The sequence below is a fragment of the Haliotis rufescens genome, unplaced genomic scaffold (genome assembly GCF_023055435.1).
Source record: "Haliotis rufescens isolate VD_foot unplaced genomic scaffold, xgHalRufe1.0.p SCAF_22, whole genome shotgun sequence".
Classification (NCBI taxonomy): domain Eukaryota; kingdom Metazoa; phylum Mollusca; class Gastropoda; order Lepetellida; family Haliotidae; genus Haliotis; species Haliotis rufescens.
This window is the reverse complement of record NW_025963913.1, coordinates 5,691,030-5,713,701: the sequence shown is the minus strand read 5'-3', so window position 1 is coordinate 5,713,701 and position 22,672 is coordinate 5,691,030. Positions and strand designations below refer to the sequence as shown.

The following is a 22,672-nucleotide window of genomic DNA, read 5'->3' as shown; positions in this document are numbered from 1 at the left end:
ACGTCGCTATAAACGTGCAATAATCGTGACGTTAACCCCATTTCACCTCACCACATAACAACAATAGAGTTCATAATAATAGTATGTGCCCTAATGCAAATATCACTTCACGCTCATCGGCCTTTTGTTGATGTCATTCCAATCATATTTTGCAGTCAGGCATCTTATTACTGCAACCAACCATTCCTCATATATCTGCAATCAATCATGAAATTGATCATATTCACAATGTGTGAAGCCCCTGTCGACAGCCATATAATCCAAGAGTACTGCTAAAAGCGACGTAAAACCATAATCACGACCACTCACTCACTCAGCCACTGCCATGATCTCCAAGTATATTACAACAAGGGTATGATAAACACTTCATTGTATAAAAGACGGTTTATTGATCACAGAAACGCGGAGAATACGAATATGTACAACGTAATACTTTGTTGTTCTAATGCAGTGTGTCGAGATCAAGTCCCTTTTTCACGAACACAGGAACAGGAACACACGAGTTGTGTCCCTTGTTTCCTTGACAGGAGAAATATTTACAGATTCCTCGACTTCCAAGACGACATGGATGCAAACCCGGGTTGAGAAGGTAAAGATCAAGACGAAAAAACTGACAGAATTCTTTTGACTAGGGTATACCCAATTGCACTGTAAAAACTGTAAATACGCGTGCTTAATGCCCAAAAAGTCAACGAGCAGACGTTGTGATTGTTCTGGAGGGCAGACTAGAACACAACATTTTCCAAAGTTGGGGTAAAGTTCTGTAGGAATATCAGGAGGGTTATAGGTTGTCGCTGAGTTACTGTTTGACTTGTATCCTGCTGAAGAAGGCACCGCAGGACTCGCAGAATGGCGTCAGGCAGCAGTTGAGGCAGATGCTGTATATTTTCCTGAACATGATGCAATTGATTTCGCAAGCTCTGATCTGTGGCGTGTACTGCCAAATGTGAGAACAAGCAAGCATGGCGTACTGCCAACCATAGCAGAGACCGTAGATAGGTCCACACAGGGTCATCAACATGTAGCAGCATTTGAAGGCGCAGTTGAAGCACGTGTTGGTAAACTTCCAGCAGCAGTCAATGCTGTGTGCACCCGCGGGCTCTGCCAAGATGTCTTCGAACTGGACCTGTAACGAATAAAGAGCGTCATGTTAAAAATACCACATAGCCTTAGGATTTATTTCATGTTCATATATTCAGACTTTACGGACATAATTGACCGTAACAAATCACCAGGTATTCTTTTACACATTTCACTACAAGTCTTTGGTGAGTGAACACAATCACGAGGAACATCGGAAGATGTTGACGCATGAATAGCAAGGACATCTGCTTTCAAATTGTTCATTGAAACCTTCGCATGACAAATCTTAGCAGAGATATTCCACAAACCTTCGCATGACAAATCTTAGCAGAGATATTCCAGAAACCTTTCCAATGACAAATCTCGGCAGCTATATTCCAGAAACCTTCGCACGACAAATCGTAGCAGTTTTACACCATAAACCTTCGTACGATAAATCTTCTTAGAAGTTTACTTCCCGGTACGTGTTTATATTTATGGGAACGACAACACTGTATATTTCAGATCATCCAACAAGTCCAGTCTCCAGTGATTTTATATTTGGGGGTGAAACCTGAGAGCTAATTATTTTGTCCAAGAATTTTTGAGGACAGCAAAAGGCTCACCCCCATACCATATTGTTATACATGTACATTGTGTTGTACAGACTATGGTCTGTATGTGATTATCCGATACGAAAACTATCACTAATTCGTGAACAGTCTAAGTGAATAGAATTGTACCAAAAGAGTTTCATACTTTAAGAAATAAACGGCGAGTGGGAGTTGTTACCTTATATAATACACTGAAGGTAGAATACATCCCATCAGTGTTTTGTACGATAAAAACGACCATTATTGCTCATATGAGATATCAACATTATGTACAGCCTCTGTAAATATGTTGACAAAATGCTTATGCTGAACTCGTCGTTTATTTCTTAATAATTGTTCACCCCGGATCAGTTCTGAAAACCACCAATCATAATCATGATGAAAAGGGATCAGAATCCACGGGATTTGAACTGAACGAAGGATGCCACTGTGTGCACCCCCAGGTGAAAAATAATCGTTTTTATTATGTTCCTCGGGGATGACGCTGAGAATCGGAAATGCTTCAGGTCACAAATGACATCTAAGCCTACATATTTTGATTAATGACATTTTCTAAAAGAAGGTTTGCAGCAGAACATTAAATTGGTAATATAGACGCTTTGTTTCTCTTTAATTGGTGTGTCATATTACTAGCTGAGGACATTTATGTCTATCACGTCGTTTTTTCTAAAACAAGCTAGTAGAATAAAACAACCAAAACCTTCACCCTTAATCAATCAATCTACAAATCAATATAGACTAGATTTTTTATAAGTCATTAATATGCACTCTTTGCTTCATTGTATGAACGCATTATTATGATAGAAATGTGTTTGTAACATTTAATTATCTCTCAGGGGTAGCTGAAACGTTGATTTCCTATAACGAATGAAACATTTTTTGCCAAAGCCTACGGTTGTTTAGTTTATGACCACAAGAACAATGTGTGTGACTGTCGGTTGCTTGGTGATTGTTGTCATGCATCAAGAATCGCGTCGTCAATTGCAAACATATCATAACAGCAACACCTCCAGATGTTCTGTCGGATGTTGGAACCGTGAATGATCGATAATGTTTCTGTCTTCAAGAGAAGATAAAGATAAAGAGTTGTTGTCTTTTTAAATATATTTTAATTCAACAATTGCACTTACTTGGCTTTTTGTCGGTTACAAATGTACTTTTCATTTATTTAAAAATTAGAATCATAAATATTTTCTCTGTACTTTGATGCACCTGAAACAACTTTCTTTGACGTGTTCTTAAAATTTTAAATCATCGTACGTTTCTCACATCTGAATTTTTCTTCTTCCAATATTGGATCTGGTCAGGATTTTTTCACTTTGCCAGTATAACCCGATTATAAAGTCAACATTTTAAATGTCCTAACTGAAGATAACAGGTTATTTTCTTACCTTTAAATGGTCGTTGATGTTGTTGGGATCTCGGTTCTCCATATCAATTTCGTCCATTTTTGCTAAGGTACCAGGCGAACTTGGCGCAACGAGTTATGATGCTGGGCAAGATGCTCTTTCAGACAAAGTGGCAGTTGGCCTCTCTGTTCTTTATTAAGTATATGTTTACATAGTAACAGGGTTGTTTTCCCGCTTGGCTATGCTATTTCACAGCGGAAACCCGTCATACGGTTATAATTCCATCGACCGTTAAGATACCAATCGGTGCACGTGCGCACACAACGAAACCGTTTTCTATTGGTCGGATCGGGCCATGTAATTAATTTTAGCAAAAACGTCAGATTCACAGAGTAAGACTAGCATGCACAAGTGGCTCCACTGTGTCGCCGTCCTTTTGGAGTACTATGTTTGTTAGCGTACCCTTGACGACCATTTAACGATTTCCTACTCCAGCGAAAATCATTCACTGTCACCACTGTGGTGCTGTTTCGGTGAATAGCAGATAGTGACTCTACGGGTGCGTCTATTGTAATCTAAGCCGTTAGTTTCGATACTCACTTGAATTCCTTTTCTACTAATACACACATGTGTTTAAGAAAAGAGTTGGCTGTTTTTCAACTGGAGGTGAAAAGAGAGAATGTAATTTGATTTCTCTGAATGTTCACCTGGGTGGGTATCAGAAGTAAGGTCAGTCATAAAGATCGCACAATGGAGTCAGTTCAGCTGGCGCTTAATGTACTGGATGTTAGGGTAAGCCCAAAGCGTCAAATAAAGGTATGCATGTCTCACCAAATTGTGCATGACAAGTAAGTAAGTAGACCAAGCCAGGTTCCGGTATTGGTGTGTGTAGAGTGTGTGCGATGCTTTGCTTACCTCACATAGCAACAGTGTTTACCATTCTAAATATAAGGCTGCTACCCTCCTTTCTAACCAGCATTTCGCTTCTTTCATACATATGTGGATTTTATGTCTAATATATACTGCAGGTATCTGAGCCAGATTTAGATAATTACTGTTTTAAATACGAGAATAAAGCCTAAATATCTTTGAAATTAGTTATGGAAATGACACTATTTGGACAGGCACACTTAAAAAAAGTTTAATCCGGGCAGTTTTAAGTTGATTGTCCTGATTAACAAATTATGGTTTAGAATATTGTCCGTTGTAATATATATCCCTTATATATTGGTCGGAAGGAATGGTTTCCGAACTCACAGGATCCAGTCTAACGAGGTCTCACTGTAGACGATACATTTGACCAACGGTATGTTTTCCTACCATAGTTTTAATCGTAGTATACGTCTTGATTTTAATTGTGTAGCCTCACTTTCAAGCAACCTTCAGTATGGTGTAAATTCTGGTGGGGTACAATGTAGGTAGCAAAGGTACCTCAAGTCCCCAGGTCTGAGGATGGTGGCCTATCTGAGGTTGCTGGTGATCTCTAGCCAGATTATTTTTTAACCTTTGCTAATAGTCTCCAACTAGTTTTAAGTTCATCTGTGATATATGACAAGTGATCACACTGATGACAGAATATTTTTTTAAATGATATTCACTTAAACGTAACTCATTCACACTCATTAGACCAAATGCATGGGCATGACTACTGGTCGAGTTGAGGTCTGTTTTTGAATTTATGTTTATATCTACTGGTGTTACTACGGACGAATATGCTAAACGTTCATCACTGAGGGTTGTTAAAATGTGCTGCGTCGTCATATATCGTTCATCATGCTATAAAACAATGGTTTGTCTGGTTAAGGCAATAATAACAAATGATGGTTATATAGATGACTGCGACATAATTCAACATTTAATTTGTTGTGATCTAAAACACAATTCCTTTTAATGAAGTTGTCGGTGTCGATATTGTGATTATTATGACAACGATGTATTAGAACTGTACATCTTGTTTATTCTCTTTATAACATACAACGTTTGTTGTAAATACTGTTTATTGATCACAGCCATGTGTTAGTTGAGTGTTTATGTGCAGGTTTATGTCCAGGTCTTATATTAAGACAGTATCTTGACACAGACGAACAAAGCGAAATTTGTGTCACCTGATTTTTCCATAGAAAATATTAATATAATCGCGACCCCCAAAATGGAATTATGGATAAATATTTAGTCAAACAGCTCCATAGGTTAATGCTTCTGCAAAGTGGCTGCATCCCGTGGTAGTTATTACTTTTGCCCTGACGTGTGAAGTAACACGCGTGAGTGCTTTTTTAAAGTCTTTTTACAAATCAATGGAAAAATCCGAATATACTGTAACAGTATTCCAAAACTTGTGCCAGCAGATCAGGCAGTTGCAGACATTATTGTTACTGTTTGACTTGTATCCTGCTGAAGAAGGCACCACAGGACTCGCAGAATGGCGTCAGGCAGCAGTTGAGGCAGATGGTGTATATTTTCCTGAACATGATGCAGTCGATCTCGCAAGCTCTGATCTGTGGTGTGTACTGCCAAATATGAGCACAGGCAAGCATGGCGTACTGCCAACCATAGCAGAGACCGTAGATAGGTCCACACAGGGTCATCAACATGTAGCAGCATTTGAAGGCGCAGTTGAAGCATGTGTTGGTAAACTTCCAGCAGCAGTCAATGCTGTGTGCACCTTCGGGCTCTGCCAAGACATCCTCAAACTGGACCTGTGGAATGTAATGCATGTGATGTATCAAGCAAGTCAGGAAATGGATGTAGCTGAGCTTAGAGCTCTGGAAGAGTTCGCCTTTTGTGTTCGGAATATCACTTCATCGTAACTATCAACTATTACTATATAGATCCAAATGCACAGTTAAGATAGTCACATGTTCGTATGTCTATATTGCGTACTTCTGTTTTGAAATCTACATAAAGAATGATAGTTGAGACAGAAGACTTGCTCATTGATAAGATTACTTAATACACTCGTCAGGAGTTTTAATTAAACAAGCGCGGAATGGTGATGATGATTTCATATTTGGGACTTTACACAGAATTTTGTCAGTTATGAAGTCTCAAAAGTAACAATAAATTGGACTGCATATCAGAACCATAACTACAGTATAGCATAGAAGGTCATATCTGTATAAAGGATATAAAATAGTATTCAAATAAATATATAAATATATAAATGTTTTGAACTATGCAAGGCCTATACTTGCCTAAAAAATGCCTATATTACTTGACCCATGCTTGCCGTAAAGCGTTGAACATATGTATAGCTTAAATAGCGACGTGCATGCACGTGCGTCTGTGTCTGCTTGTACTAGTCCGGACTAATGCCGGTTATTTAGTGATTGCCCACTGAGATACCCTGCCGCAATACCCTACTAAGACACAGTATACTGACTCCAAGCCGACCAGTCATTGTTTTAGCCCTTTAATTCCGAGCGCCAGGCAAGGTAACAACAAGTACCGCATTTTAACGTCTTTGGTACATGTATGACGCGGCCGGGGATTGAACACAGGACCTTTCGCTCTCCGGGTGGACACTCTACCACTAGATCACGGAGTCTCACAGCAGCAGCCTGATGTATAATAATACTATACGTGTACATCCAAATATTTGGACCTAAATATCTGTAGGTATTGGGATGGTTCAGTGTTGACATCATATAATTTTTGTTGTGTTTTAAATGAGCGGAGTATGAAACCTACGACTTAATTGGTTGTATTGGTGTGTGTATGGTAACCATATCAACAGCATTGTGTTGCATTCGTAACCATCAAGCGTGATGAGTAAATTGTACACAATGACAGTCAGCCTTTATACAAAGACGGTTCACGTTGCACGCTTCAATTGTTGTCAAATTTACAAATTGATCGTATTGATTTAATGCCATCAGTCTCAGTTCTTGGCAATGCCACAGTCGATGGAAACCACTTCGGGTACACGTAGTGCTCTATTGGACAGTATTAACATGGGATGAGGTTCCCTTCTCTTATTTCATCTACGATTATAATGTCAAAAGAAAACATTTGTGTTATTATTTTATAGCCATTCACATTCTACATTGTGCTTGCCTACCTGATGTTAAGATATCATACTTGTCTATTACAAGATAATCACATGTTCACATATGTGACAGCTTACTACCAAGGTTGTAGGAATTTTATAATTTCATATTCACATTTATGTTTTAATATATAATAGAACTTGAAACAGCTTACCTTCAAATGGTCGTTGATGTTGTTGGGATCTCGGTTCTGCATATCAACTTCAGCCATTTTCACAGCTGAAAATGAAACGTTACGGTCGATACTCCGGAGCAAGTGCTTCTGACACCCTCCAACACGCTGCCACAGATCAACCTCCGCAGCGTCTGTATTGTTTATGAGTTACTAAGTCGAGGACTTCCCTGGAAACAAGACTTTTATTTGATAGGTCTCACATGCGTCTTTTCTATTGGTTGGTCAGGAGCAGTCACGTAACACACGAGCCTCTGTGGATGATATACATATACATACATACATACATATAAATATATATATATATATATATATATATTTGCAGTCGTAATGTCAAGAGAGTTGCTGTATCGTCTGTAATTTGACAGTTCACTTAACTAGCCTCAGCCTTTGAATAGAACTAATCGCTTTATGTTGATCAGGAATACCTCCATTAAGGCCAGCTACTGATAGGTGACGTAGACACGTTGAATAATTCGAGAGCTGCTATGCATAGTGAATTCTTTGCTGTTTGTGGACATGGCACAGGAATGTTGAATACATATGACACTTTCGTCTGTTGATATATTATGATAAATCAACTATTTGTATATTAATAAGCACGGGAATTACACCACAGAGTGAAACCTGTATTTGTTTGTATTGTAGTGTTTTTAAGAATTAAGTTTGAAGTGCGCTTGTAGAAGAATGGATCTCATCATTGATGTACACGCTTCGAAACAAGAAACGCAGAGGTAGATTTTTAGTAAATTTATTGTACCTAATAAAGTCGATCTATTTTATTTTAATATCATAGATACAAATATGAAATGTTGGAGATCGATAGTCACATGTTGTCGTTGTACGAAGGCATTGTAAACTGTTCATTGTCATGTCTCATAAGGCCTCAAGGTGGCGCTGAGCTGAGTATCTCGTGTGACCGCCCCGGGCAGCAATCACGGATCTGCATCTCCTCGGAACTAACTGGATAAGTGTACGAATTCTGTCCTGCGAAATTCCGCGCCATTCTGCTTGTAACGCGTTGACAATTGTGGGAGTGTCTGCGGCAAGTTCAAACCTTGACGTACACGTCGATCGAGTTCATCCCAGAGGTGTTCGATTGGGTTGAGATCTGGAAATCTGGACGGCCAGGGCAAGACGTTGATATGGCATTATGGAGGTAGTCTACCGTGACACGAGCTGTGTGCGGTGGTGCGTTGTCCTGTTGAAACGGCTCCCTCTGGCAGTCAATGATTGGAAGAATGTGAGGTTGAAGAATTGCTGTCAAATTTCCCTGAACCACAACCAAGTCAGATCTTGTGGTGTAGGATGATGTGGTGCGTTTTGACGCACCGCTTGTAGAATATCAGGCCACCAACATTTTCCAATAACATATAAGACTCACGTGAAATCACCAATGGGGGTCAAGTTTGTACTTTGTTTAAGGGTACCACTTTTGCAGCACAGACTGCAAAAGATACGGCTACAATGCAGCATGGTTGTTGATGTGTATTATGGAGTATATGAGTAAATCATTAATCAATCTTATTAAACTTAGGTCATAGTGCTCGCTACCGCTACACAGAGATCTGAGGACTTTCCATAACAGGTCCTGTCAGAACGGTCTTTTATCCCACAAATCAGAGCGGTAATCGAAGTAAAAGTCCGACTGTGTATTCTAATTAGGTCAGCATCTGGCATTCAGAACGACAGTTACGGACTGTACGACCGATTCCAATTGCTAGACGTTGTTTATCTTTCGTTTCAATGGGACAAACATTTGAAATACAAGATACCTTCCACAGCATACTGCCATACAATCCCACCCATCCATTAGACATTACTGACTTTTCTTTTGTTCAGTTTTCAAATTTTGAATCGGCATTTTGTCAACACATATTTCAAAGTGTATCTGGAATGGAAGTCGCCATTTGAAACTAGTGTCGTGAAGCTCGAGATACAAGACAGACATATTCTGGTTACGGGTCAGTTACATTCAGGCACATTCTGGGTACACGTCAGACATACTATGGATACGAGTCAGACAAGTCAGAAGCATCCCGGATACGAGTCAGGCACATCATGGATACAATACAGACATATTCTGGGTTCGTGTCAGACACATCATGGATACAAGACAGACATATTCGTATCAGACACATTCAGACACTTTCTGGGTACGAGTAAGACACAATTCTGAAACATTCTGGATAAAAGACAGATATATTCTTGATACAAGACAAACATATTTTGGGTTCGTGTCAGACACATTCTTTATACAAAACAGACATATTCTGGATACAAGACAGACATATACCCAGACACTCTGGGTACGAGTTAGACACAAGACAAGCATTTTTCTAGAACGAGTCAGACACCTTATGGATTCACGAGTTAGACACATTCTGACATATTCTAGTCACGAATCATACACATATGGCCCGGGGTCAAACATGTTCTATATACACCCGGCGCAATAACAACCGTGTAACATTCTAGGGTATGAGTCAGATGCATTTATTTACCTATTGTACTAGGAGAGAGGTGCGTTTTGGAATCGAGTCCAATGCATTCTTGATAACTAACTTTGATGCATGTTTAACCTGGTCAAACTAAGTGGGGCATGAAAATTAATTTTGATAAAATGGATTTTCGGGCTTTCCGTAATAATTAAGAAAACGGAATTGAGGTTTTAAAAAAAATTCAACCAATTACAGTTTCTTGGGTATTATTTCTACAAATAGACTTGTATGCTCAAAGTCAAGGCTTGTTTATGTCAAGTCAGAAAAGGCACTTCCTCCCATGTGAGAGTTGCGGTAGAAACTGAAATATCGTGCACCACGATTTTTTGCCGAATGTCTTTCTGCTGAAATTCTGCCAAATAGAACCCATTCTATTACACTGCTCTGAGATATAGGGTTAGCATAAATGGGATGTTTTGGAACATTTCCATAAAAGAAATTTAAAATATGTTCTTGGTATTGGAAAGACACTTGTAAATGCTGCTGTTTTAAATGAATGTCTTCCTTGCTATAATTTGTGTATTACGAATTTTTTATCAGATGTTTAAAATATTGGTATATATTATATTAAGGGTAGGTTTCACGGCAGGATAAAGCCAACGGATGAATACGGTATCCTTTGGGGTCATATACGGATAAAAATACGATATCCCTTTGGGTCATATACGGATAAATGCGGTATCCATTTGGGCCATGTACGGATAAATGCGGTATCCCTTGGGGTCCTGGACAGATAAATGCGGTATCCGCAGGGGGCGTGTACGGATGAATACGGTATCCGTTGGGGGCATGTACGGATGAATACGGTATCCGTAGGGGGCATGTACGGATGAATACGGTATCCGTAGGGGGCATGTACGGATGAATACGGTATCCGTTGGGGGCATGTACGGATGAATACGGTATCCGTAGGGGGCATGTACGGATGAATACGGTATCCGTAGGGGGCGTGTACGGATAAATACGATATCCGTTGAGGGCATGTACGGATGAATACGGTATCCGTTGAGGGCATGTACGGATGAATACGATATCCGTTGGGGGCATGTACGGATGAATACGGTATCCGTAGGGGGCATGTACGGATGAATACGGTATCCGTAGGGGGCATGTACGGATGAATACGGTATCCGTAGGGGGCGTGTACGGATGAATACGATATCCGTAGGGGGCGTGTACAGATGAATACGGTATCCGTTTGGGGCATATACGGATAAATACGGTATCCGAAGGGGGCGTGTACAGATGAATACGGTATCCGTTGGGGGCATGTACGGATGAATACGGTATCCGTTGGAGGCATATACGGAGTGTGTGAGTGAGTGCTTGGGTAGATTTGGGTGGGCGAGTGATTGAGTGTTAAATGTATATTTGAACTGGTTTTGTAATTATAGTATGGTGTACCAGCATATTGTTAGAGAACGGCCCAAAGAGGCCTACGAAGATGGGTATGGTGCTGAGATGCCAACGATCATTATCGGGAATTCGAACGCACCAACAACAAAAGACACAATGCTGACAAATCTGTAATTATAATCAGGGAGAATCTGGATTCGAGTAAAAAAAACCAGGGTTCTGACACGCACAAGGGAAACAACTTACAAGGCAATCTGCGGCGCCTTGCCTCACAGGGCTACCCATGCCCCAACACTCATCAAAGATCATCCCCTGTGATCCCATTTACAACCTTTCTTATCTTATGTGGTCATATAGTTTCGTTTGCTTGTTGGTGTGATTAAATAAGTGCACAGTGCACAGCGCACAGAGCACTAATCAGGTGAAGTTAAGCAACGTCGGTCTCGGACAGTAGTTGGATGGGTGACCACGTTGAGCTTGACTCCTGGGTTTTTCTAGGACTTCGGTCCTGCCCCACACTGAAGCACATGTACCACATGTGCAGTCTCCTTAGGCAAGTGACTTTGTTCGAAATGTGCCCAGCAGTGAGTGGGTACCCGGTAGGATGTGAGGGTAATGTGGCTGTTAATCTTCTAGCGCCCCACAGGCAGCTTCGGTTGTATACTCCCCAGGGAGCTGAGAATGAAAATCGAGTGCTCACAGGTCCATTGACCGGGGTAATAATAATGTAGCGCTATGAGCATCCACTTGGTGAATGGAATCTGGCGCATTATAAATGCACTTATTATTATTATTACTTTATACTTTCACCCCAGATATGACCTACCCTTCCTCATATTGCATAATTTTATTGTTATAAGTATCAACTGTTTCTGTTATTGATCTGTATCAAACATCATCATCATGATGATTTCCAAGCGCGAGATACCGACTCCCTGGTGTTAGAGCGTCTGCCCGGAGAGCGGAAGGTCGGGGTTCGATTCCCGGGCGCGTCAAACCAAAAGACGTAAAAAGATGGTACTTGTTGTTACCCTGCCTGGCGCTCGACATTAAGAGGTTAAAGCAAGGACTGGTCGGCAAGGAGTAGGTTTACTGTTCATGAGTAGGGTATTCATGTTAAACTGCAGCATGGTATTTCAGTGTGCTAGCACTATAAAAACCGACAATAGTCCGGACTCGTACAAGCAGACATAGACGCACGTGCATACACCTCGCTATTAAAGCTATATATGTCTTCAACGCGACGTTATAGTTGTAGAAAAGCGTTGCTCCGAATTCTAACATATTCACTTAACTTACACTCACGTTGAAACGATTATCTGATGATCATGTGCTGACTTATAGCCAAACATATGACAGGTCACACACACACACACACACACACACACACACACACACACACACACACACACACACACACACACACACACGCACGCACGCACGCACGCACGCACGCACGCACGCACGCACGCACGCACGCGCGCGCATACACCTCGCTATATAAGTGCAATAATCATGAACGCGACGTTAAACCCCATTTCCCTCACCTCACCTTCAAATTATAACAAATAAATTGGTATATAACAGACAAGTTTATTATCACAGAAGTGCAAAGAATATAGATATGTACAGTTCACGATGTCGTTGCCCTAGTAACGGAATAATGTCGAAATCAAGTTCCTTGTACACAAAGAACAAAGGGAGCATGTGAACGTCGACATGCGAAAGTCCTTAACAGTCCTTAGTGTCCAAGACGAAAGTAAGAATATAGCCCAAGTAGAAAATCTATAAGACAACTGACCAGGCCTCGTCCAGTAACTACATAAATCACATTGTGGACTACGTCATGGAAGACACCATGGGTGTGCTGATGTTAACTGCTGATGTCAAAAACGTGTGAGGTTCGGGTCGGGAAGTCCAGCTAACGCAATTTCTGTCAGAACCGTCCCGCTCATTCTTGCATTACTTCTTAACTTGTATCCTACTAAAGATAGCGCCACAGGACTCGCAGCATGGCGTCAGGCAGCAGTTGAGGCAGATGGTGTATATTTTCCGCATCATGATGCAGTTGATCTCACAAGCTCTGATCTGTGGTGTGTACTGCCACACGTGAGCACAGGCAAGCATGGCGTAACTCCAACCGTAGTAGAGGCCGTAGAGAGGTCCACACAGGGTCATCAACATGTAGCAGCATTTGAAGGCGCAGTTGAAGCATGTGTTGGTAAACTTCCAGCAACAGTCAATGCTGTGGGCACCTTCGGGCTCAGCCAAGACATCCTCAAACTGGACCTGTTGGATTGCGATAGCAGAACGTTAGTTAGGACACATTTGATTCACACCTCATACTTCACTCATGCCTAGATTAATGACAATATAATATCGACACTATTTCAAAAGGTATAGTGCACATGATTGGCACGTTTATTGTAACCAAGAAATTTGAATATCCCCTAATCAGGTACAAACGTACTTAAACATGTTTTGTCTGTAAAAACGATAACCTAACGTGCAAAAACAAAGTCCGTGATAAAGTATGCTGAGGCTAAAGCTGTGAGTACGTGTTTAATCTTTTAATTTGAATATCTTACAAATCTATGTTCTTTTTTCCTTTATCGGGCACGGATAGCGCGTCGCGCGGCATTCGCTGAGTTGGTTGTTTCCCTTCCATGTGCAAGAATCCTATGATCGTGGCTTGACAGTACCAAACCCGTTCTCATGGGTACAAATTCTGCATCATTTACCTCTTACCCCATAAGACTGTTATAACTCACTTACTAACCCCCTCTTTTCATTCGTTTCCTAATATACAAAGGTAGTTAATCCATGAAGATGTATATTTTCCGAAGGGGAACATTAATGAAACATTCTGAAAAAGTAACATCATTTAATATTTTCTCACAGCTCGATCAGGTCACGCTCTGTTTGTTTAGGCACTTCAATCAAATGCCACATACTCAAGAATACAAAAATAAACACAAGAATAACAAGAGTTTGCCACTATCGTGGCTATATCCCCCGCCCCTGTTGCAGAATTTATGACATAAATAAATCTAAACAAACCCTAACCTTTTTTAACCGAGGTGGAATTTGTCATGGAAATTGTAAATAAAAGAAGAGTTTGGAACCTAAGTCCATCTTGTTGACATGGAAACGTAAAAAATAAAAATTTCAAAAAAATTTAAATAGCAAAAGGGCACCAGTTCGGCATGTACCTGACAAACCCGCAAAGTTTGATGAAAAAATATTGAACGGTTTATGAGTAATGCTCCGGAAACGAACCTTTACCTCACAGAACCAAAGTCCATCTTGTTGCCATGGAAACGTAAAAAATAAAAATTTCAAAAAAATTTAAATAGCAAAAGGCACCAGTTCAATATGTACCTGACAGACCTGCAAAGTTTGATGAAAAAATATTGAACGGTTTCTAAGTTATGCTCCGGAAACGAAACGAGACGGACGGACGGACGGAGCCCGTTTCTATATCCCCCGCCAACTTTGTTTGGCGGGGGATAAAAACCAATAACTAATGGAAACTTTAAATCACGCTTTTATAACTTTATGCCCAAAAGTTTACCTTCAAATGGTCGTTGATATTGTTAGGATCACGGTTCTCCAAATCAATTTCAGCCATTTTGACTGCGGAAGGCTTTGGGGCAGCAGATCTTTTTGCCAAAGCTGTTAGAAGCAGAGTGTCGCAAAAACTGTCATGACGTCCATTATGTATATGTTTACATAGTAACAGGGCCTTACACTGCCCTAACTTCAGATTCAGTAAATAAGGCTCTCTGACATTGGTCTAAAGGTGACACGTGGTTCACTGCAGTGAAAACGTCATGAGATCCCTACAGCAGAACGCATTGAAATCTTTATGTCTGTGCCCATAGTGACGACGGAGCACAGTTTGTAGATACTATTAATAACCATTCACTTTACTATGGGAATTGTTATTTCATTGAAGATCCCAGCATGGACTTTTGAATAAATCTGATAGATTCTTTTGTGCTTTTCCGAATAGTGCTTACAATTTCTGTCAGTGAGACTTTGTAAGGCACAGGCCTATCTACCACCCAGCTCAGCTAAAACTGTATAGCATTAGCTAAAACAAGCATGGGACGTTACGCTGCAAGCGTACTCATACAGTAACATATTCGACAAATAATGTCTGAAGATAACAAAGTGACAGTTTGCACTCGCTGCTGTCGAGCCATTCACCAACCTGTTCAAGGTGTTTGAATTTGTTGTGTAATTTGGGCATGCTTAAAAGCTGAGAACTAATTTTAAAAATACTGTGACATTGAATTTGGGTCACTAGATTTGAAAAGAAACCCCAAGTTATAACATTATTAAGAGACATAAGACCACAAAGACCTCAGAGTTATGCGACTTGAAAAGACTGTTTAGGGTTCTAAGGCCGCTCATTTAATATTCGGGGATGTGTGTTGCATTTGCTTTATTGCTGTTGTTGTTGTTGTTGTTGTTCTTGTTCTTGTTGTTTTTCTTGTTCTTGTTCTTGTTCTTGTTTTGGTGTGAGTGTGGGTGTGTGTATGAATGTGTGTGCGTGGTGTTGGTGGTGTGAGTGTATGATGGTCGTGTGTGTGCGTGCGTGTGTGTGTGTGCGTACGTCCGTGCGTGCGTGTGTCTGTGTGTCTGTGTGTGAGCATTTCAAAACATACATATAGTTTCAGTCCAGTCAACATTTCTATTTCAGAACAGAAGGTACTATTCGCTTTTTAGAAAATCCCCAACCTCATTCTACATCGTTAAAAATATACTCAATATTTGAGTTATATTCAATATTCGTACAAAATATGGGTTAAAGATACATGAAAAATACATCATTTATTTATTCAAATAAATAAATTACATCTAATGTAGTTCACTCCTCTTGCACTAAATGTCGTTTTCCATTGTACCTGTGGTATGTGTATGTGTGTCTGTGTATGTCTCTGTGTGTGTGTCTCTGTGTGTATGTGTGTGTCTGTGTATGTATGTGTGCGTGTGTGTGTCTGTCTGTGTGTTTGCGTGTTTATGTGTGTATGTTTGTGAATGTTTGTGTGTTTGTGTTCGGGGGTGTGGGTGTATGTGTTTGTGCGTGTGCGCTGTGTGTGTGTGTGTGTGTGTGTTTGCTTGTGCCTGTGTGCTTATGTATGATTTGTGTGTGTTTGAGTGCGTGACCTCATATCTTGCATATCTTGTAAGAAATAGAAATAGTGTAGAAACTACCAGTTCAAGTCATCTAAAAAACAATAAAAACACTACCGACATAAAAGAAGAGAACTAATGAAATGATAGTGAAGATGTAATGACGATAAATATCTAAATCTTCGGCGTGCAAATCAATATCTTGATGCGTCAATCATGTCGGGCGATATATGCACAAAACCTTGATGACATACTGTTGGTCAACTTGCATATGGTTGCCTTTGGTATTGCCCGCCATTCCGCAAGAAGACCAACCCTAGCCAGGCCACACTGGCGGGTGCTGGGTCTCTGGCGTACGTCCTCTGTCCGAGAACATCCTGCTGATGCTGTATTGGGGACATGTCAAGGGGTTAGCGGACCAGTCCAATGTTCGTATTCCTTCTCATCGGAGATAATCGGTGACAATCTGGATAAGATGTGGTCACGTATAGTCATCATACAGTTCAAAATTTCAGCCGATAATTCTAGCGAGGGGAAGAACGACAGGACGCAAACTTTCGTCAACATATCGCTGACCAGTCAAATATCCATTCGCAATAATTGAATCAGTACGCCTGTCATGTGATCGGAGTTAGTGTACTGTATTTGAGTGGGGTAATCATGTTAAATTGTGGTATTTTATCTCAGTGGGCTAGAACTATTAAAGGGGCACTGATCTAACGCAATTCCCCGGGACTGGTTGTTGCCTTTGTTATTGTTTTTTCCCAGTGAGTACCCGGATGTATAGCAGAAATCTAGACTAGTTCGCGACCTCTGCTGCGCCATTCGTAAACGCATTAGTCACTTTTATGGGTAGTAATAAGGGCGTACGGTCACATTGATCAACAAAATGAAATACAGTTTTCGAGATAATAAGGAAATGTAGGTATCTTTGTGGGTAGCATCGGTAATGGTGACGAAGTTTTGATAAGTCACTTGCTTTGTAATTTTCGCGATTTTCGTTTACACTATTTTGACTTGCAACACAAAGTAAATATTTCACCTGAGTATTGCTTTTTTTTATAGTGTTTATATTTTTTTACTGTCAAATGTGTAACAAATTTATTAAACGTCTAAATATTCAGTTATTGTACAAAGTGACTGAAAAACATTTCCATCTGTATTATTATGATAACGAATTCCAAACATTTTGATGTTTAATGTCATCACCAAGAGACTGAAAATGTTACGTTGAAAAGTACACTTCTATGTTGTTTGGCTTCTAATCCTACATGGTAATCTGTTGTGATGTTTGTAGGCCCTTTTGATCGTCTTAATCAATCTGGACAGATTTTTTAGTCAAAATGACTGAAATATTTACACATTTTATAAATTGCCTGAGTGAATCACACTTTACAAATTGACGGTAATATATACACGCTTACAAAGGAAAAGACCTGTGAAAACAACCTCTATCGCGCATTGAAGAATTTCCCAACCAAGACGTAGAGAAATAAGAACGAATCGGTTCAAATGAAGGAAAACAAAATGCAAATATCATAATTACAACCTACCAAATTTATGTGTATAAATTTTAGGCAGCTTCCTTGTTCAAGGAATGTATCCGTGAATATCCACACAAAGGAACAATATCCCACTCGTCTGCAGCTGTACAAAGAAACTTATTCGATGTCACGTGTCTCAGTAACAATCAAATATTTTAAAAGATATATATCGTTTCGGGATATTATAACCCGTGTTCGTTTCTCAACTGATCACTTGGATTGTTTCAGGTGTTTTACATAGGTGCCAAGTCTCAATGGTCGGCTGAGAAAGCCCACGTGACAACTATTTTCATAACGTCCACGGTTCCTAAAAAATCCATTGAGTGATAGATAACAATGATCAATCAATCAACGTATTATCAGTTAACCCTTTGAACAAAGTATGTTGTTTTTACATCGGCACTTCACGCCATGGTATGAGTGTATTCCCTTTGTTTTAGTAAACCTAGACATGTAAACACTCACTCTTGACATATCCACTGTGCTAGGTAACAGTGATTAATCAATCAACGTATTTTCTGTTAATCCTTTGATGACTAGGAACGATCCGTTGATTTACAACAACAACAAAATCAACTGATCATTCATCTCTTGCTGGGCTGCCACGTGCATATTACATAACACTCATTTCACCTCACTTCAAACCTGGATATAGATTGAATAATTACCCCAGACACAATAAATGCCAAATGGGAACCTTTGTCAGGTAATCTAAGTGGTGCTACCACTAATTGTACCTGTAATAAATTCATTAACTGAGCATCAAGTGAATGACGACAAATACACAAGTGTAGGGTTATAGGAGAAAACGTGGATGACAACAAGGGAGTAGTAATCGTATTATCGACGCAAGCCGAAATACGAAAATGCTTTCACTGCATGGATACTTTTTTTAGTATTAAACTATAACCATCTTGGGTATTTCCAAATGACGACATCCGATGAGCTCCGCTGTTCTTTTTGTCTGTTTGTTTAGGCTGAAGAAATTAATTAACATGCGCCCTTTGTCGAAATCTTTATAGATCACAGTTAACCAATCAGTGTTTATGCAAAAATGCGTAAAACAAATATTGCCTCCAGCCTCCAAGTTTATTTAGCTGTCCTTGCAGACGGTAGCCCAGTCTCTGGTCACGCTCAGTTGCGTTGCGTATCATCCGGGTACTCACGGGGAAAAAAACAATAACAAAGGCAACAACCAGTCCGGGGAATTGCGTTAGATCAGTGCCCCTTTAAATCGGCATTAGTCCGGACTAGTACACACACACACACACACACACACACACACACACACACACACACACACACACACACACACACACACACACACACACACACTAACACTAACACACTAACACACTAACACTAACACACTAACACACACACTAACACATACACTAACACTAACACTAACACACTAACACTAACACACAAACTCGTGCATGCATTTGGCTATACAAGTGAAATCATCTTGGGCGCGTCATTAAACCCCATTTCACCTCACCTATAGGTCCATCACGTGCTATTCATGCATGATGTGAAATTGCATCGTGAACAGATGTTGCATTCAGATGCAACACCACGGTATTGTAAACGTACACCTCAACGATATCTACATTCTAGGAAGTATATATTTTGGGGTAGGAGACGTTAAGAAACATATTTTAACAAACGAAGATGTGTGTAATAGATAATTTATTGTAGCACAATAAAGTGATGATTCTGTTTTCCCCTAGTACATACAGTATATTGAGATCAAACTCCTGCACAAAAACGAAGAAATGAGAGCACATTATGTGTGTTCTTTCCTTCTTCGATGGGCGAAACAAACACAGGATCCTTAATCTCCATGCAGAAAATGCGACAGAAATACTAACATAGAAATGTTTAGATAACTGGCCGATTGGAATTCGAGCGATGCAAATGGAAATTTCACTTAACACTGTGCCTAACATGAAACATATTCGCACTTGGTACTTTATATCCAATACATCTCAAGAAAAGACAATGTGTTGACCTTGAAATAAAGTTTCAGATTCATCAAGAGTACTCTACAATATTGATTTACTTTGTAAAAGAAGATACGGAGAGATCAAGCTTGTCTCTGTGTTACTGTTTGACTTGTATCCTACTGAAGAAGGCACCACAAGACTCGCAGAATGGCGTCAGGCAGCAGTTGAGGCAGATGGTGTATATTTTCCTCATCATGATGCAGTTGATCTCACAGGCTTTGATCTGTGGTGTGTACTGCCAAATGTGATCACAGGCAAGCATGGCGTAACTCCAACCGTAGTAGAGACCGTAGAGAGGTCCACACAGGGTCATCAACATGTAGCAGCATTTGAAGGAGCAGTTGAAGCAAGTGTTGGTAAACTTCCAGCAGCAGTCAATGCTGTGTGCACCTTCGGGCTCAGCCAAGACATCCTCAAACTGGACCTAATGATATTAAGTTGAAACATTTGACACTTTAACAGTTGTCAACATTATTGCAAAATATATTACCGTTTATTACTTACGCATTAAGATATTTGAAACACACGTATTTGTAACGAAAACCTATTGAACATCAATAATGGCACGTTTGCGAAATGTTTTGTAATTGAAAGAGACACACTTTGAACATGGCGAGCGACCACTTTAACCCATGGGCTACCAATCCCACTGAAAAGGATATTCACCTAGGTGTAAATTATATCATCAACTGCTTATTCCTACCCTAGTACTGTCACACGAAGAGACACCATTCTACAAAATGGAAGTCACACAACCTTCAACTAAGCCATAACGATCATGATCACACAAGGTGACTGACAAACGACTGAACATGCCCTTTCCTCGTAGCATACCACTGGTCGCGAGTGGAAAAAGAATTCACTAGAAGTTTTGCCCAATCCAGTAACAGAAAACGTAATTAAAACCCACACAATTATTCAAGTGAGACCAGTATTGATGCTTATGCATTTCTAATTTAGGACATCGTCAAGCACATATTACATGGATTAAACTTACTCCGTAAATATTATCATAACTTTGGGAAGGGAAAAGATGACAACATTATTCCATAAACCGCTTACACAATACAAATAGAGTCACTCGGGCACACATCTATCTGTTCGATAGAAATAAATGCTTTAACAGATTCTTTCATTGAAGATTATATTTGGGGTATAAAGATCCGATGCAGAGTATTCCTTGACATACATCAGTCCATTAATGTCAAATGTACGGTTTGTTTTCCATCGACTTCATATTCCTTTCTCTATTGATGACGGAGAAACCCTGATTCATTTAAATACACTAGCATGAATGTATGGAAATATATAAGCTTACCTTTAAGTGGTCATTGATGTTGTTAGGATCTCGGTTTTCCAGATCAAGTTCGGCCATTTTTCAAAAGTACGCTTTTTGAAACAGTGAATTGCAGTAACGGATTCTACTACTTTCCTGGTACGGTTCCAACCATACAGTTGTGCAAGGGGTGTTACAACACTTGTGTATATGTTTACGTAACTACGGGATTGTCTACATAAGTACATGGCCATACTTGGTAATTAATCTTTCAGAATATTTTCAATGACGTCCGCCTTCTGTTGGTTCAAGTTAGTCACGTGGTTCTTTGCAGTGTCTCGTCTTTACACACCTTTACAGACATTGGAATCCTTACAATTGTGCCTATAGTAAGAAGGTGGGTATTCAGAGCCTCCTTTACATTTGTACTCGCACTTTTCATTGATCTGCATGTTTTCTGACGACTCGTGTGTGAGCCATTGTGTTGCATAACCTTTAAAATTTAGTCATTCAGTTTGCGTTCATGTCGATCTACCCCCGTATATGAAGTGTTTATCATTATGACATTGCCGATATTCTCCTTGTATCAGCTAGGTGCCTGCAAAACTAAATACACCGGAGTCCAATAATAGCTGTTCCCTTATATGTTACCCTTAGTCTCATAGTGTGTAGATATTTATACATAATATTAGTTGATGGAAAGATCAATTTCAGAGACTTGATGGCTATGAATATCCTCTAGCGTAACTGTTATACGAACAGTATATTTCATGTGATAAGGGCTCGCCTGTTGTGTATTACCTACCACCACCATTTCCCTCCACATTCTGAAGAACATGGATGGACCTGCTGAGTTTTGGAATCGTAATGCTTGACTCCAATACACGTGGGGACACATTTGGTCCAGGGAATTAAGGCGCCACACTTCTTTTTACAAAGTTGTGCCTCTTTTCTGTGTCAGGATGCGCTAATCCAGTGTTGGTATCACAGACTGATTTAGTTATTAACCTTGGTCCTTGTGTTGTGACCACCTTTTTTTCTAGAGGAGAAGGTAGCATGTGTATTTAGCTCCTTCTGGTAACATACACCAGTCATCGCACCTGTCTGTTGATTACAAGACTGGTTTCGAATGCTAACCTGAATGTCACCCAACACCATAAACATGCCACCTCCAGAAGTATAATGTATGGGAATGGTCCAGTTAGATTACATACAGTCCTTGTCTTTTGTGCAGTCTATACAATAAGTGGACTCATCTGTGAAGAGGACATTTCACTGTTGATGGTGTACACACAATGGAATGTATTGTACCGACACTGGGGCCTCACCTAGTCTGCATGGGGATCAGTAAACCGTTTGGGTTTTTTAAAATCATTTTACCTTCTCCATGTGGAGGTGTCAATGGAGATATATGTTGCCGGGGTGAACACGTTTCTCTAGATCTGGGTGATGACAGTCATGTAACGAACCTCTGTGGAAGATGTCATTCTTTGTACATGGTCTTTCCGTGGGCAATCAGTTTGGTGTTATGTGTTATCGTCGACGAACATTGTATTGTGTCATGTAATTGTCTGCAAGTAGTAATGAAGTGACCCATAAAG

General features: G+C 40.0%; 4 protein-coding genes across 4 annotated transcripts; all 4 read right to left on the bottom strand.

Annotated features, from left to right (window-relative positions):
- Positions 1-369: 369 nt before the first annotated feature.
- Positions 370-3,302, bottom strand: LOC124136271 (caveolin-3-like). Its single transcript, XM_046502141.2, has 2 exons — positions 3,068-3,302; positions 370-1,126 (listed from the first exon to the last, which is right to left on the bottom strand). Exons 1-2 carry the CDS (start codon positions 3,122-3,124, stop codon positions 800-802), a joined length of 384 nt encoding a protein of 127 aa, XP_046358097.1. The 5' UTR covers positions 3,125-3,302; the 3' UTR covers positions 370-799.
- A 1,659-nt stretch (positions 3,303-4,961) lies between these two features.
- Positions 4,962-7,404, bottom strand: LOC124136272 (caveolin-1-like). The gene is made up of 2 exons (XM_046502143.2): positions 7,226-7,404; positions 4,962-5,721 (listed from the first exon to the last, which is right to left on the bottom strand). The coding sequence occupies exons 1-2, from the start codon at positions 7,280-7,282 to the stop codon at positions 5,395-5,397; spliced, it is 384 nt and encodes a 127-aa protein (XP_046358099.1). The 5' UTR covers positions 7,283-7,404; the 3' UTR covers positions 4,962-5,394.
- Positions 7,405-12,679: 5,275 nt separating this feature from the next.
- LOC124136393 (caveolin-3-like) lies at positions 12,680-14,821 on the bottom strand. The gene is made up of 2 exons (XM_046502322.2): positions 14,675-14,821; positions 12,680-13,389 (listed from the first exon to the last, which is right to left on the bottom strand). Exons 1-2 carry the CDS (start codon positions 14,729-14,731, stop codon positions 13,063-13,065), a joined length of 384 nt encoding a protein of 127 aa, XP_046358278.1. The 5' UTR covers positions 14,732-14,821; the 3' UTR covers positions 12,680-13,062.
- A 4,642-nt stretch (positions 14,822-19,463) lies between these two features.
- On the bottom strand, positions 19,464-21,309 carry LOC124136274 (caveolin-3-like). The gene is made up of 2 exons (XM_046502145.2): positions 21,114-21,309; positions 19,464-20,219 (listed from the first exon to the last, which is right to left on the bottom strand). The coding sequence occupies exons 1-2, from the start codon at positions 21,168-21,170 to the stop codon at positions 19,893-19,895; spliced, it is 384 nt and encodes a 127-aa protein (XP_046358101.1). The 5' UTR covers positions 21,171-21,309; the 3' UTR covers positions 19,464-19,892.
- Between the last annotated feature and the right edge of the window lie 1,363 nt (positions 21,310-22,672).